We start from the raw sequence: 12,334 nt of genomic DNA, 5'->3' as shown, positions 1-12,334 counted from the left end.
GGTGAAGCTGGTTGTCAAAGAAAGTCTTGTTATTTAAAAACCCTGGTGAGGATACCAGCATACAAGCATCCAAAATACAACAAATTCTGGACTTTTCAACTTAAAACAAATCTTACTATGAGTAAGTAAGTACTGCCTGGTTGGATGCAACTGTATGTGATTGTATTTTATACACTCTAATGAAGATTTACCCAGGGTGGAAAGTATTCTTTGGGTTGGAAATACGCAACGTGTCCCTGACTGTGGCCGTCTGAGGGGTGGTCGGAGTGATCGGCCTGTAGGGCGTATCCTGCCAGCTGGAAATACACTTCCTCCTGCTGTCGGCATTCTGAGCGCAGGACACGTTCCCGCAGATCATAGTAGTACAGTTTTCTTGCTTTACGCTCACTGAGAACATAAAAAAGTGTATGAGAAAAATATGAATATCAATTTTTGGTAAGAATTATTTTCTATTTATAACTCTATTCCAAATAAATCCTGTTCTTTTGAACTTTCTATTCATTAAAGAATCCTTAAAAAATGTATCACCGTTTCCACAAAAATATTAAGCAGCACAACTGTTTTCAACATTGATAATAATAAGAAATGTTTCTTGAGCAGCAAATCAGCATATTTGATTTCTGAAGGATCATGTGACACTGAAGACTGGAGTAATGATGCTGAAAATTCAGCTTTACCATCACAGAAATAAATTACATTTAAAAATATATTAAAATAGAAAGTGTTTTTTTATTGTAATATTTCACATTATTACTGTTAAAGTAATAACAGTTATTACTTTAACTGTTAAAGTAATAACTTTAACAGTTAAAGCACTTGTTCGTTCTCACCACAGTTTTAAAAAATGCTAAAAATGTGGGCGTAGCGCGCAGCGGAGCGGAGGAGGGGGAAGAGGGGAGACAGACAACACACAGCTTCGCGTTCAGACAGTTTAATTTCGCTCCCCTCGAGTTAAAAACACAAATAAATGCACAGCCATTTGCACTCTGCATCGAAAACATTTATATAAACGCGCTGTTGCACCTCTCATGTGACGACCCCGTGCTGGACTCCGCTTCGTCCACGGTGAAAGCCGATCCGGCGATTGACAGCGCAAAGTTGATGTATTTCCTCAGCGACCGAGAAGCAGCCAGAGACTCACCGCGCCTTCAAAATAATCCAACTGAGGTGCGTAGACCAAAAAAAAGTTTCCCAAAGGTGAAGAGCTTGAAAAAAGTCTGCACACTCAAACGTCAAAGAGTCACAAGCGAGATGAAAACAATATAAGCAATTTACTGAATGAAACAAGGCAAACGTTTCGTTCACATGTTGACCATTTTCAATGCCAAGCTGACAATGTTAGAACTAGGAGCGTCCTCAGCGACCAGAACGGATCAGCTCTAGGCATGACGAAGCGGATATCGTCCTCTTTTGGAAGGCCAAACAAAGTAGTTTCGCTTTCACAATGAAACACACAGCATCTCCACAACATGGCGGCGGCAATAATACTACAGCGAGAATAAAAGTTACGCCTTCTTTCTTAGCATGAACATTTGGGCGGCATTATGCAAATCTTCCCACACAGTGATGTAGACGTGTGGGGACGTGTTTAAACGAGGCATTTTAGGAGGGCTGGAGAAGTCTTAACTTTTATAAAGGATATCTCTTTGGATTTGAGACTTTATGCACCAAGAGCTTGTAACACTCCAAAGAGAAATTAAAAATTGAAATCATTAACCAGTTTTCTCCAACAGTTAAAATTATCGGATGCTAATATTGTCTTCTATGATGTGCAACACAAACACCTCTGCTAAAATCTCAGAAAAAGTAGTCTGGGGTTTCATGACCCTTTAACAGCCTTGGTGAGCATGAGACTTCTTACAAAAGCATTAAAACGGCCCCTAAATTTTTAAAAGGTATTGTATATCAAACAGATTTTTTTTTTTTTTTTTTAATTAAATGTTTCTAAGAATTCACATCAAGCCTAATTTAAGATTTAAAAATAGAATAAAATAAAGTAAATTCTACCATAATTTTCTAATTTTATGTGAACTATATTAATCACGCAAAACTAAATATGACACATAAGAATTAATTTAAAAAGGAATTTAGTGAAAGACTATCTTCAGTCTATCTTCAAAATCCTCCACTCATTTAATAAAATCTAAAGTTAGGCTGAGTTTCATTATGAGCAGTTTTCAGTGACACCACACCCAGATGAGGGAGGAAAATTCTTCCTAATAAAAACAGCTTTCAAGATAGACCACATAAAAACCAAGACCACAAGCCCACTCAAACTGGCCTCACCCCCCGGAGGATTAAAACTAATGAAGGAAAGAGGCCAATGAGAGGGTTCCTCCCTTCAAACATTCGGGAATCTCTGGCCTGTTTCTTACCAGATGAGTCTGCCGTTCTCCACATAGTACTGGACCTTCAGACAGAGCAGCGGAGGGATTGACCTCCTCTGTGACCCCTGCTGAGAGAAAGAACAGGCTTGACTAGGTTACTGTGGCAACCCCCTCATTATGAAGTCACTCCCACATCCCGACCGGCCTACTAGTATTTATCTTTACTATCATACTGTAACCGCCCTGATTACCACAGGGAACATGGAGGACATGGTACAGTGATACTGTGATGGAATGAGTAGAATCACAACGCTATTTATATTTATATGATTATCACATTGATGAACCATGGTATTTACAGCTATGTAAAAGAACACCATGGTACTACCATGATGATAATGCCATAGTTGTTTATACTTTTTGGTACTTTTTTATAGTGTTAATGATGGAGGACCCTGTTATGCTCACCTTCCCTGAGTCCTGTTTCCATTCCTTAGGGAAGTACTTGGCAAGTTTCTCTTCCAAGTCCAGAAAGATGTGCTCATTGTCTAAAACAGCCCAGAAAGGACACACAGGAAACAAGTGTAAATGCTCTCGGCGTGCAAACAATGGCATCGTGAATTCATGCATGAAATCTGCCCAACAATGACCTCAATTAGGGAGACGGCTGGAATGAAAAGACCCGTTGAGCCATTGGTGAACGCAGGCCCCGGTATGCAACAGCCCCAACCGCAGACAAAACTTACCCCAGTAAAAACTAGCAGTCTCATGCCAGAGCGATCTGCGATTGCAAAAGAATTCTAGCACTTTGAGTAAATCATGGAAACACTTCTAAAAGGGAGCTTGTGCAAGAATGGAATTAAGATGGTTTAAATAAATGTCACAATAGAAAAATTAAAGAAGATTTAGCTAAAACCAAGAAATGGATTTTATTTCCCAGAATGTTAGCACATCCTTTTAATCCAACTGGTCCATGTGATTTATTTGATTTGTCAATGTGACCTCTTTAGTATTTGTATGTAAAGTATAGATAGCACACATCCATTATCTTACATTTGGATAGACACTATAATGTACAATATCAATGCACTGACAGCATCTAAAATGCAAATCATTTTATTTTAGCAAATGGCTGCAATATAACAAAGAGTGAAAAATTTAAGGGGGTCTGAATACTTTCCGTACCCACTGTATATGTAAGGTATCATACACATATATTTATACTCTATTATATTCATAATATAGTCCATTATATATACACTTCTGGTCAAAAGGTTGGAATGATTACGATTTTTAAAAGAAGTCTCACAAAGGCTGCATTTATTTGATTAAAAATATAGTAAAACCATAATAATGTGAAATATTATTGCAGTTCGAAATAAATGTATGCTACTTGAATATATTATTTTATAATGTAATTTATTCCTGTAATGGCAAAGCTGAATTTTCAGCATCATTACGCCAGTCTTCAGTGTCACATGATCCTTCAGAAATCATTCTAAAATGCTGACTTGCTGCTCAGGAAACATTTCTTATTATTATCAATGTGAAAACAGTTGTGCTACTTAATATTTTTGTGGAAACCATGATACATTTTTTCAGGATTCTTTGATGAATAGAAAGTTCAAACGAACAGCATTTATTTGAAATAGAAATCCTGTAACATTATTTTGATTACTTTTGATCAATTTAATGCATCCTTGCTGAATAAAGATTTTTAAATCTTCATAAATTACAAACTACAGAATGGTAGGGTATCACAGTTTACACAAAAATATTAAGCAGCAAAAGTTTTTTTCAACTGTATTATATATAATAAATTATGAGTGATTATGACAATTCAGAGTAATTCATATTAAGTTTTAGATGCTGTCAAAATTCTGATATTGTATGATTCAGTATCTACACAAACACACAAAAATGTATGTGAACACTTTGTTATGTTAACACTTTATGTTTATGTTGTTATATGTTATGTTATGTTAGTTATGTTATGTTAACACTTTGTTTTGTTATGTTATATGTTATGTTATGTTATATTAGTTATGTTGTTATGTTATGTTATGTTGTTATGTTATGTTATGTTATGTTGTGTTTTTACAAGCGCAAGTTCACGTTCCGTTCTGTTTATCCATCCTTTATCACTGCTAACTTTGCATCACTAACTCCCTCACTAAATGACTCAAACTCTTTCTGACTCACTGTCTCTTTATCCGAGGTTCATGACAAGAAGGTTGTGTGACCCTGCTAAACGCTCAGCCAGTATAAATTGCTCTCTCCCGCTGCCATTTCTGCACTGAAGTGGTGAATCATGGTGAATTCCAGGCTTAACAAAGTTAATATAGCTTGATTCCAAGCCTCAGGGGTCACCAGCCCTCAAATAAACAAAAACAAAGACGCTCTTGTCCAAGAGGAGAGTGACACATAATCATAAGGTATTCAAGGGAGGAAGAAGCTGGAATTAGGCTTTTTCAATGAGAGGTTGAACAGGAGAGAAAAAAGAGACTGAGTGAACAAACTCATCTTAATAGAAAGAACCTGATCGGAATTGCAAAAGACAAATATCAGATGCTACATTAGTTTTAAATGGATTTAATTCATATTTCCCTGGGAATAAAAGCAAGTTTGTGTCTTTAACCCCCCTCTGCAGATTATGTCATTCAGGTGCAGTTCATAAATTGCTTGAATTGGCAAAAGACCAGAAGGCCTTGAGCTGTAAGCATTTGCATTTGAAAGTCTTCAGTGAAAGACAAATAAACCAACTCAAATGTGGTTACAATTTCCATTTACAGTACACACAAAATACACACTTCCTTTGAGATCCACATACACTCTCAAAAATAAAGGTTCTTTCGCATCTATGGTTCCATAAAGAACCTTCAACATCCATGGAACCTTTCTATTGCACAAAAGGTTTTTACAGTGGAAAAGGTTCTATAGATTATTCAAATGTTCTTTACAATAAGAAAACATTGGTTCTTTTAAGAACTGTTCACTGAAACATTCTTTGGTGAACCAAAAACGGTTCTGCTATGACATCACTGCAAAACCCCACTTCTGGAACCTTTAAATGCGTACAATGTAATTGGGAAGAATCAATCCTTACTTTTGACTAAAGTCAATCCAAAGTAGTGCAGCTCTTTAACCCCGAGAAGCTCGCAGACACGATGAAATACATCTTGACCCGTTGCTTTCAACTTGGAGGAAAAGAAAAACAGATTTAACAATGAATGAGGTATAAAAACATTATTTTGAAATGCATTCTGATTCTAAATGCATGCATTCAATGCAATAAACACAAATATGCACATTTTATATACTGTATATTACAATATACAGTAAAGCCATAAGTAGGTTATTGCTTTTTTGTCATTTGTCATTGACAGATTCACGTGGAAACAATAGGAAGACATGCTGCAAATCAAAATATGAAAAATCACAAGAGCTGAATATTTACCCCCACTGTGATGTCTAATGTCTCCTTTGTGGGAAGGAGGACACATACTGTCCTCTCTTGTTTGGTGGGGACAGACATGGCCTATGAAAGCTCATCCACATACATACAGTCACACACTCACACTAGCCTCTTTCTCTTCAATATGCTTTGCTCACAGGTATTGGCTCCTTCATTTTGATTATCTGCAAAAGAACACAAACAAACCAGACTCTCCTTCAATGTAAGTGTATAGGATTTTATGCCCATCTTATCATCTGACAGGTGGAGATCATATGTTTGAAAGTAATACCACTCATATTTCTCATATTTCAAGACACAAAATAAGGCAAAAAAGAAACACTGGGGTAATTAAAATGTCTAGACTGTCCAGAAATGTTGATGAGGTCTGTGGTGGAATATGAGGTTTTATCCTGCTCTCATATTTCATACAAACTTGTCCCCCAGTTCAATCATGCAATAAAAGCTCATTACATTGCACAATCTGCCCAGCTGAGCCCAGTTGAGTTGATTATATAAACACAATTATGTAATAATTAAATTAATGCTAAACTTGCAGTGAGTCTCGCAGATCCTGTGGTGAATATTATTGGGTGATGTTATCATGTTTGTGGACCTTCAATTTCCACCTGCTCTAATTTTTTAGTGAACCCAAAACTTCAACATTGTCCTGTTCACGCCCGGACTGGCCACTGGGAGCACCGGGAGAATTCCTGGTGGCCTGGCGGCTGATTTGGCTTTAATTTGATTTGATTATTTTTTTTGTTATTATTATTATTAATATTTGATATTTATGCCTTCTCAATGTACCAAAGTGATCATTTCCGATTTTTTTAATTCGATAATAAATCGATAGGCCTAATAAATCATAAATTGGTTAGTCTTGACTGTCAGCGCTGCGCAATACGAATCAGCTCACGTGTGTTCCGCGCTTCTGTCAAACAGTTCCGAACAGAACCGATGCACGGGACTCGATTGAAGAGAGAAAGCGGACAGAAGAAGCAGTGAAATGTAGCAACATCACTGACCTGTTCAGGGCTTCGAGTGCAGGTCAGTTTCATCTTTAAATACGCTAGATAGTTTTGTCTTTATTAACCTAGTTGAGTATTAAACTGCTAGTATCTGTAGCACCCCATTATTATCATCATTCAGAAGAATGCTGTGCTAAAGGACATCAATATCAATTGTAAAGTTACATAAAAAAATTTAGCAGAGACAGATATTCACATGGCTTTATTGTACAGGGAGGGAAGGAGCTAGAGCAGACAGCAACACAAAAATAATATGAGTAACAGGCTCAAAGCCTAATAATTCAATAGTGTATTAGACTATTTCAACAAATATATTGTACTAATTTTGACATTTAGGCACTTTAGAAATTGTGTTTTAATACACTAGTCAAAAGGTTTTGATCAGTAAGATTTTTAATGTTTTTTAAAGAAGTCTCTTCTGCTCACCAAGCCTTCATTTATTTGATCCAAAATACAGCAAAAACAGTAATATTGCTAAATATTTGTATTATTTAAAATAACTGATTTCTATTTGAATATATTGTACAATGTAATTTATTCCTGTGATTTCAAAGCTGAATTTTTAGCATCATTACTCCAGTCTTCAGTGTCACATGATCCTTCAGAAATCATTATAATATTCTGATTTGCTGCTCAAAAAACATTTATTATTTTTATTATTATTATTATTATGTTGAAAACAGATTAGATATTTTTCCAGGTTTCTTTGATGAATAGAAGGTTCAGAAGAACAGCATTTATCTGAAATAGAAGTCTTTTGTAACATTATAAATGTCTTTATTATCACTTTTGATCAATTTAAAGCATCCTTGCTAAATAAAAGTAATAATTTCTATAATATTTAGGTATATAGGTTTGTTAAATCTAGGGTATTTAAGTCATTTTAAGATAAATAACATTCTGTGCTAACAAATTGAAATCAGGTGGTTGTTTTCAACAAGGTGGACACAGTTCTGCTCACATTAGACCTGCTGGTGAAGAAGTGACACGTAAGAAAAAGTGACACATAAGGGGGGGGGGCAGAGATATTGGGGAAATTGAAGAAAAGGGAAAGGGAAAGGTGCAGTGCAAGAGAGAAACTTTAATTGTTTTCCACGGCCCCAGACTAAGGATTTAGACCTTTTTTATGTGATGCCATACAAATAATAGGGTTGTCTGGTTTCAGAAATTGTTGTGGATGTATAGGCTATATACAGGAAATAAGGGGCCAAAATTGCACCTTTTGGGGTACAACAGCTTGTCACTGGAACAGAACCCTTAAAAGGACATATTTGTTACTTTTTTACCCCTAATAGGTAGGCCTACAAATTAGTACCTTAAGGGTACGAAAAGGTAAAAAAGGTACAAAGATATCCTTTTAAGAGTACTGCACCAGTGACAAGCTGTTGTACCCCAAAAGGTACAATTTTGACCCCTTTTTTTTTCTGTGTGGCCTGGATGAGTGTGAGATTCACACCCATTCTTCTATAATGCTGTACAGTGACCACAAAAATGTATTTGGACACTTAAAATGTATGAATGTAATTGCAATCTTTGTCATTACTTTTAAACAAAAATGATTTTTACACAGGTGTTCTAGCAAAGTGCCCTCACCCTCAAGCTATCAAGGCTATAGATGAATTAGTTTTTTTATGGGAACAGATTTGGAAAAATGTAGCATTACATCACTTTCTCAACAATGGATCTTTTGCAGTGAATGGATGCCTTAAAAACATCACAGTAATCCACACGACTTCAGTCCATTAATTAGCATCTTGTGAAGTCAAAAGCTTCATGTTTGTAAAAAAAAAAAAAATCCATAATTAAGAAGTTAAGTTTAAACCAAGGCTCCAGGTTAAACTACCAGTCCTCTATCCATAATATTGCTTTCTCCAGTGAAAAAGTGGTCTTGTCTGAATCAGAGGATAAATATGCACAGATCACACAAGTGTTTTTAGTGCAAAATAGTTCTTAACAAATATGTTTGTGGATTTTGATGTGAGAGGACTACAGGGAATGGATTTTTTCACTGGAGGAAGCATTATTATGGATTATGGACAGTATATGGACAGTATTTTGGTCAGAGTCAACGTTTTTTTTTTTCTTACAAACATGCAGCTTTTCAGCTTTCAAGATGTTAATTGATGGGCTGGAGTCGTGTGGATTACTTGGATGATTGTGATGTTTTTTATCAGCTCTTTGAAAACACATTCAGATGGCACTCATTCACTATAGGGCAGTGGTCGCCAACCCGTCGATCGCGATCGACTGGTAGATCTTTATCACTGTCCTAGTAGATCCCGAAAAAAACAGTAAAATAAGTACAAAAATGCATTACATTTATGGGGTTATATTAATGTATCACTGAAGGGTACTGTCTTCAGAAAAGTTTCGATGGCAATGGCATTTTCGTCTCCGTATAAAGCGCAACTCTGCTTTGTTTACAGAGGTAACCAAGGAAACGCTATAGTGCGGTCGGGTCATAAGCAATGTTGCCAAGTCCGCGGTTTTCCCGCGGAATTGTGCTACTTAACACTGTTGCCGCGGGTTGTTGTTCATGTCCGCGGGTTGAAGCGACCCCAATAACGTGATATTTAGTCCCTGGAATGTGAATTTTACTTGAAGATCCCTGCCGAAAAACGTGTATTTTACCCCCGGAATGCAATTTTTACAGGCGAACCCGACTCGAAACGCGATTGGACTAGTTTTATTGCGAAAACCTGGCAACCCTGTTCATAGGCGCCACCTGCTGTCAGAGAGTGTGTCTCATTCAGACCTGCTGTTTTTGTTTCGTGCATTTGTTTTATGTAGCAAATAAATAAATAATACCTAAAGTCAGACCATTCTGTTTTTGTTTTAAATCCTGACATTAATCTAAATCAAATCAAAAACAACTGCCCGTGCAGATCATGATTAAAATGCAGTGGTTGCCTCTAATTTCAAATGGCTAGATATTTTTGCTAGACAGTTTGTTTGTTATAAAGCAAATAGCCAATAAATAAATTTGCTTAAAAATCAGTATCAGAATCCAATTTGTTAGTTAAAAAAAAAAAGGAAAGAAAATCTGAATTCTGAATCAGCTATGATCGGCGCATCACTAATTAAAATACTAAGTAAAAAGCCTCAAATTTGAAGTACAATCTGGGATGTCTTTTTCTATCAATTCTTCAATAGGTAGATCTTGTCTTTCATAAAGGCCGAGGTCAGGGATCTTGGGCCTAAAAAGGTTGGTGACCACTGCTGTAGAGGATCCATTGGTGAGTAAGTGATGAATTGCTAAATTTCTTGAGATCTGTTCAGATGAAGAAATAAACTCTTTCTAGATTCATTAGCTATTGGTTGTATTAATGCTGTTTCTCTCTCACACTGTGTTTACAGGGGAGTGTTTAACTTCGGGTGATTCAGAGCCACAGTAATGTCAGTCCACACCTGTGAATCAAGACATTAGGCTACTCTTAACCGCTACAGCCTCAGGGGAATCCAGCTGCTTGTCCTGATTTCTTTATTTTGATCCATGGATTTTGTCTCATTTTATACAAGGTATACAGAAACAATAAACACATTTTAGTCTCCCTGACAGTAAAAGATAATGGAAGTACAGTTAAAGACTGAGATATGATGTTAAAGGAATAGTTCACCCAAAAACGAAGATTCTGTCGTAACTTACTCATGTTGTTCTAAACCTGTTTGACTTCTATGGAACACTACAGGAGATGTTAGGCAGAAAGTTAATGACAGTCACATTTCTTTTTATTGCATATTTTTTCCATACAATGACAATGAAGGTTGACTAAAGTTGTCGTTCTGCCTTTTGAGTTTCACAAAAGAATGACAGTCATCATCGCTTTTGACTTACTGGGAACAACACCAGAAACAAACACTGAGTGAACTACACACCTCTAATGATGTAATTTCAAAGGTGTAATGAAGTAAAATACAACATGCAAGAACTGTATATATAGACTAATACATCATGCAGGCCAATAATTCAGCATTTTGAAATTATTTTGTTCAATTAAGATAAGCATCATCTCTCCCTTCATACATGCTTTTGTTGGATGGCATTCTGTGCAAAACATTACTTATTTGTTTGATGCTTCCAAGACTATCACAACTCTTCTCAGATTTTTGAACAAACAGCTAGTTAACCATGGTACCATTTTAAAATCAGAAACCGCAGATCAATGCCTAGTACTTCAAACAAAACCAGTTGTATATGTCTGAATGCCATAAAACCCAAGGACATGATCAACAGTTGTAAGAAAACCACACCGGCCTTAAAACTTACATGTTTTTGCCCAGATCATCTGGGCATTTTATTTATGAGCCCTGATATATTTACATCCCAGCTGTATTTGCCAATAGGGGTGTGCGATATATATCGTCTGCGATAATATCTTAATCGTTGTTTTAACGATGTGTGATTTGACGTTATCGAGTATTTTGCAAAAACCTTTCAAAACACCCCTACAGAGTGCACGCATACATTACGTGAAGTTTAAACTAGTGCGCGTGCGCATTTAGAATGCGTTCTTTCACTGCATGATTCAGTCTACAATACATTTAGAATGATCACAAATTCATGACATGATGGCAGAAAATGTATATATTTATACCATTTCATATAGTTAATCAATATCAAACAAAGAGTGACGTTTTTTTTTTAATGAATGATTACAAATGTGAAATGTGCTAAACAAGAAGGTAAAAATACCCATAAAATGTAAAAATCAGTTTAAACTTATTGGAAAAGATTAATTTCTATCACTGTGAACTGACCACCACACAGATTATGAAGAATATCAAAAACTTTAGGAGTCCGCTATGGCAGTCCTTAAGATATCAGCCCAATAACACACTCCGCAAAATAACGTCTAATTATCGTTATCGATAAAATCCCAGAAAATATCGAGATATTATTTTTTGTCAATATCGCACACCCCTATTTGCCAATATCATGTACATATCAGCAGTAGACACCAGACATTGTCAAACTGCTCATAATTTATTTACAGAGATGTCAAGAAACTCAAACAACAAGAAGAGAAATAAATTCAATGGCGGTTTAACACTTCCAACCAAAAACCAACTCAAAACCCACAGTCCTGTTTGTTCAACCTGAAAGTGAATGAGACCTGAACACCTCCACAAACAGTCCCAGGAGGTCAGAGAGAGGGTTTGCCAGCAACCACATCTTCAATTCAATTACAAGCTTCAATTTCAGTCTTCATAAAAGAATACAGAAGCATCATATCAACTAAAGTATCGATTGTGTGTAAGATACAGAATATTAAAGGGGTCATATGATGCAATTTCAATTTTTCCTTTCTCTTTGGAGTGTTACAAGCTCTTGGTGCATAAAGAAGATCTGTAAAGTTGCAAAGACTAAAGTCTCAAATCCAAAGAGATATTCTTTATAAAAGTTAAGAGTCAACCACGCCTACCTAAAACGGCTCGTTCTAACACGCCCCCACATATCTACATCACGATGTATAACCCAAAGGTTACGGGTTCGAGTCTTGTACCGGCAGGGATTGTGGGTG

General features: G+C 36.2%; 1 protein-coding gene across 2 annotated transcripts in view; it reads right to left on the bottom strand.

The window, feature by feature from the left end:
- Positions 1 to 12,334, bottom strand: part of LOC107664217 (FERM domain-containing protein 6-like) — a 31,801-nt gene that overhangs the window by 11,949 nt on the left and 7,518 nt on the right. Inside the window, exons 2-6 of one of the 2 annotated variants that reach the window (XM_016454730.1) lie at positions 5,785 to 5,966; positions 5,434 to 5,524; positions 2,796 to 2,875; positions 2,376 to 2,455; positions 192 to 387 (exon numbers count right to left, since the gene is read on the bottom strand). In XM_016454730.1, the coding sequence (XP_016310216.1) occupies positions 192 to 387; positions 2,376 to 2,455; positions 2,796 to 2,875; positions 5,434 to 5,524; positions 5,785 to 5,862 (525 nt within the window). In that variant the 5' untranslated portion in view covers positions 5,863 to 5,966. The remainder of the gene's footprint in view (positions 1 to 191; positions 388 to 2,375; positions 2,456 to 2,795; positions 2,876 to 5,433; positions 5,525 to 5,784; positions 5,967 to 12,334) is intronic. The other variant, XM_016454738.1, reaches the window with a different exon arrangement.

The sequence above is a fragment of the Sinocyclocheilus anshuiensis genome, unplaced genomic scaffold, assembly GCF_001515605.1.
Source record: "Sinocyclocheilus anshuiensis isolate Anshui unplaced genomic scaffold, SAMN03320099.WGS_v1.1 scaffold425, whole genome shotgun sequence".
NCBI classification, from domain to species: Eukaryota; Metazoa; Chordata; class Actinopteri; order Cypriniformes; family Cyprinidae; genus Sinocyclocheilus; species Sinocyclocheilus anshuiensis.
This window is presented reverse-complemented; position numbering and strand designations above follow the sequence as displayed.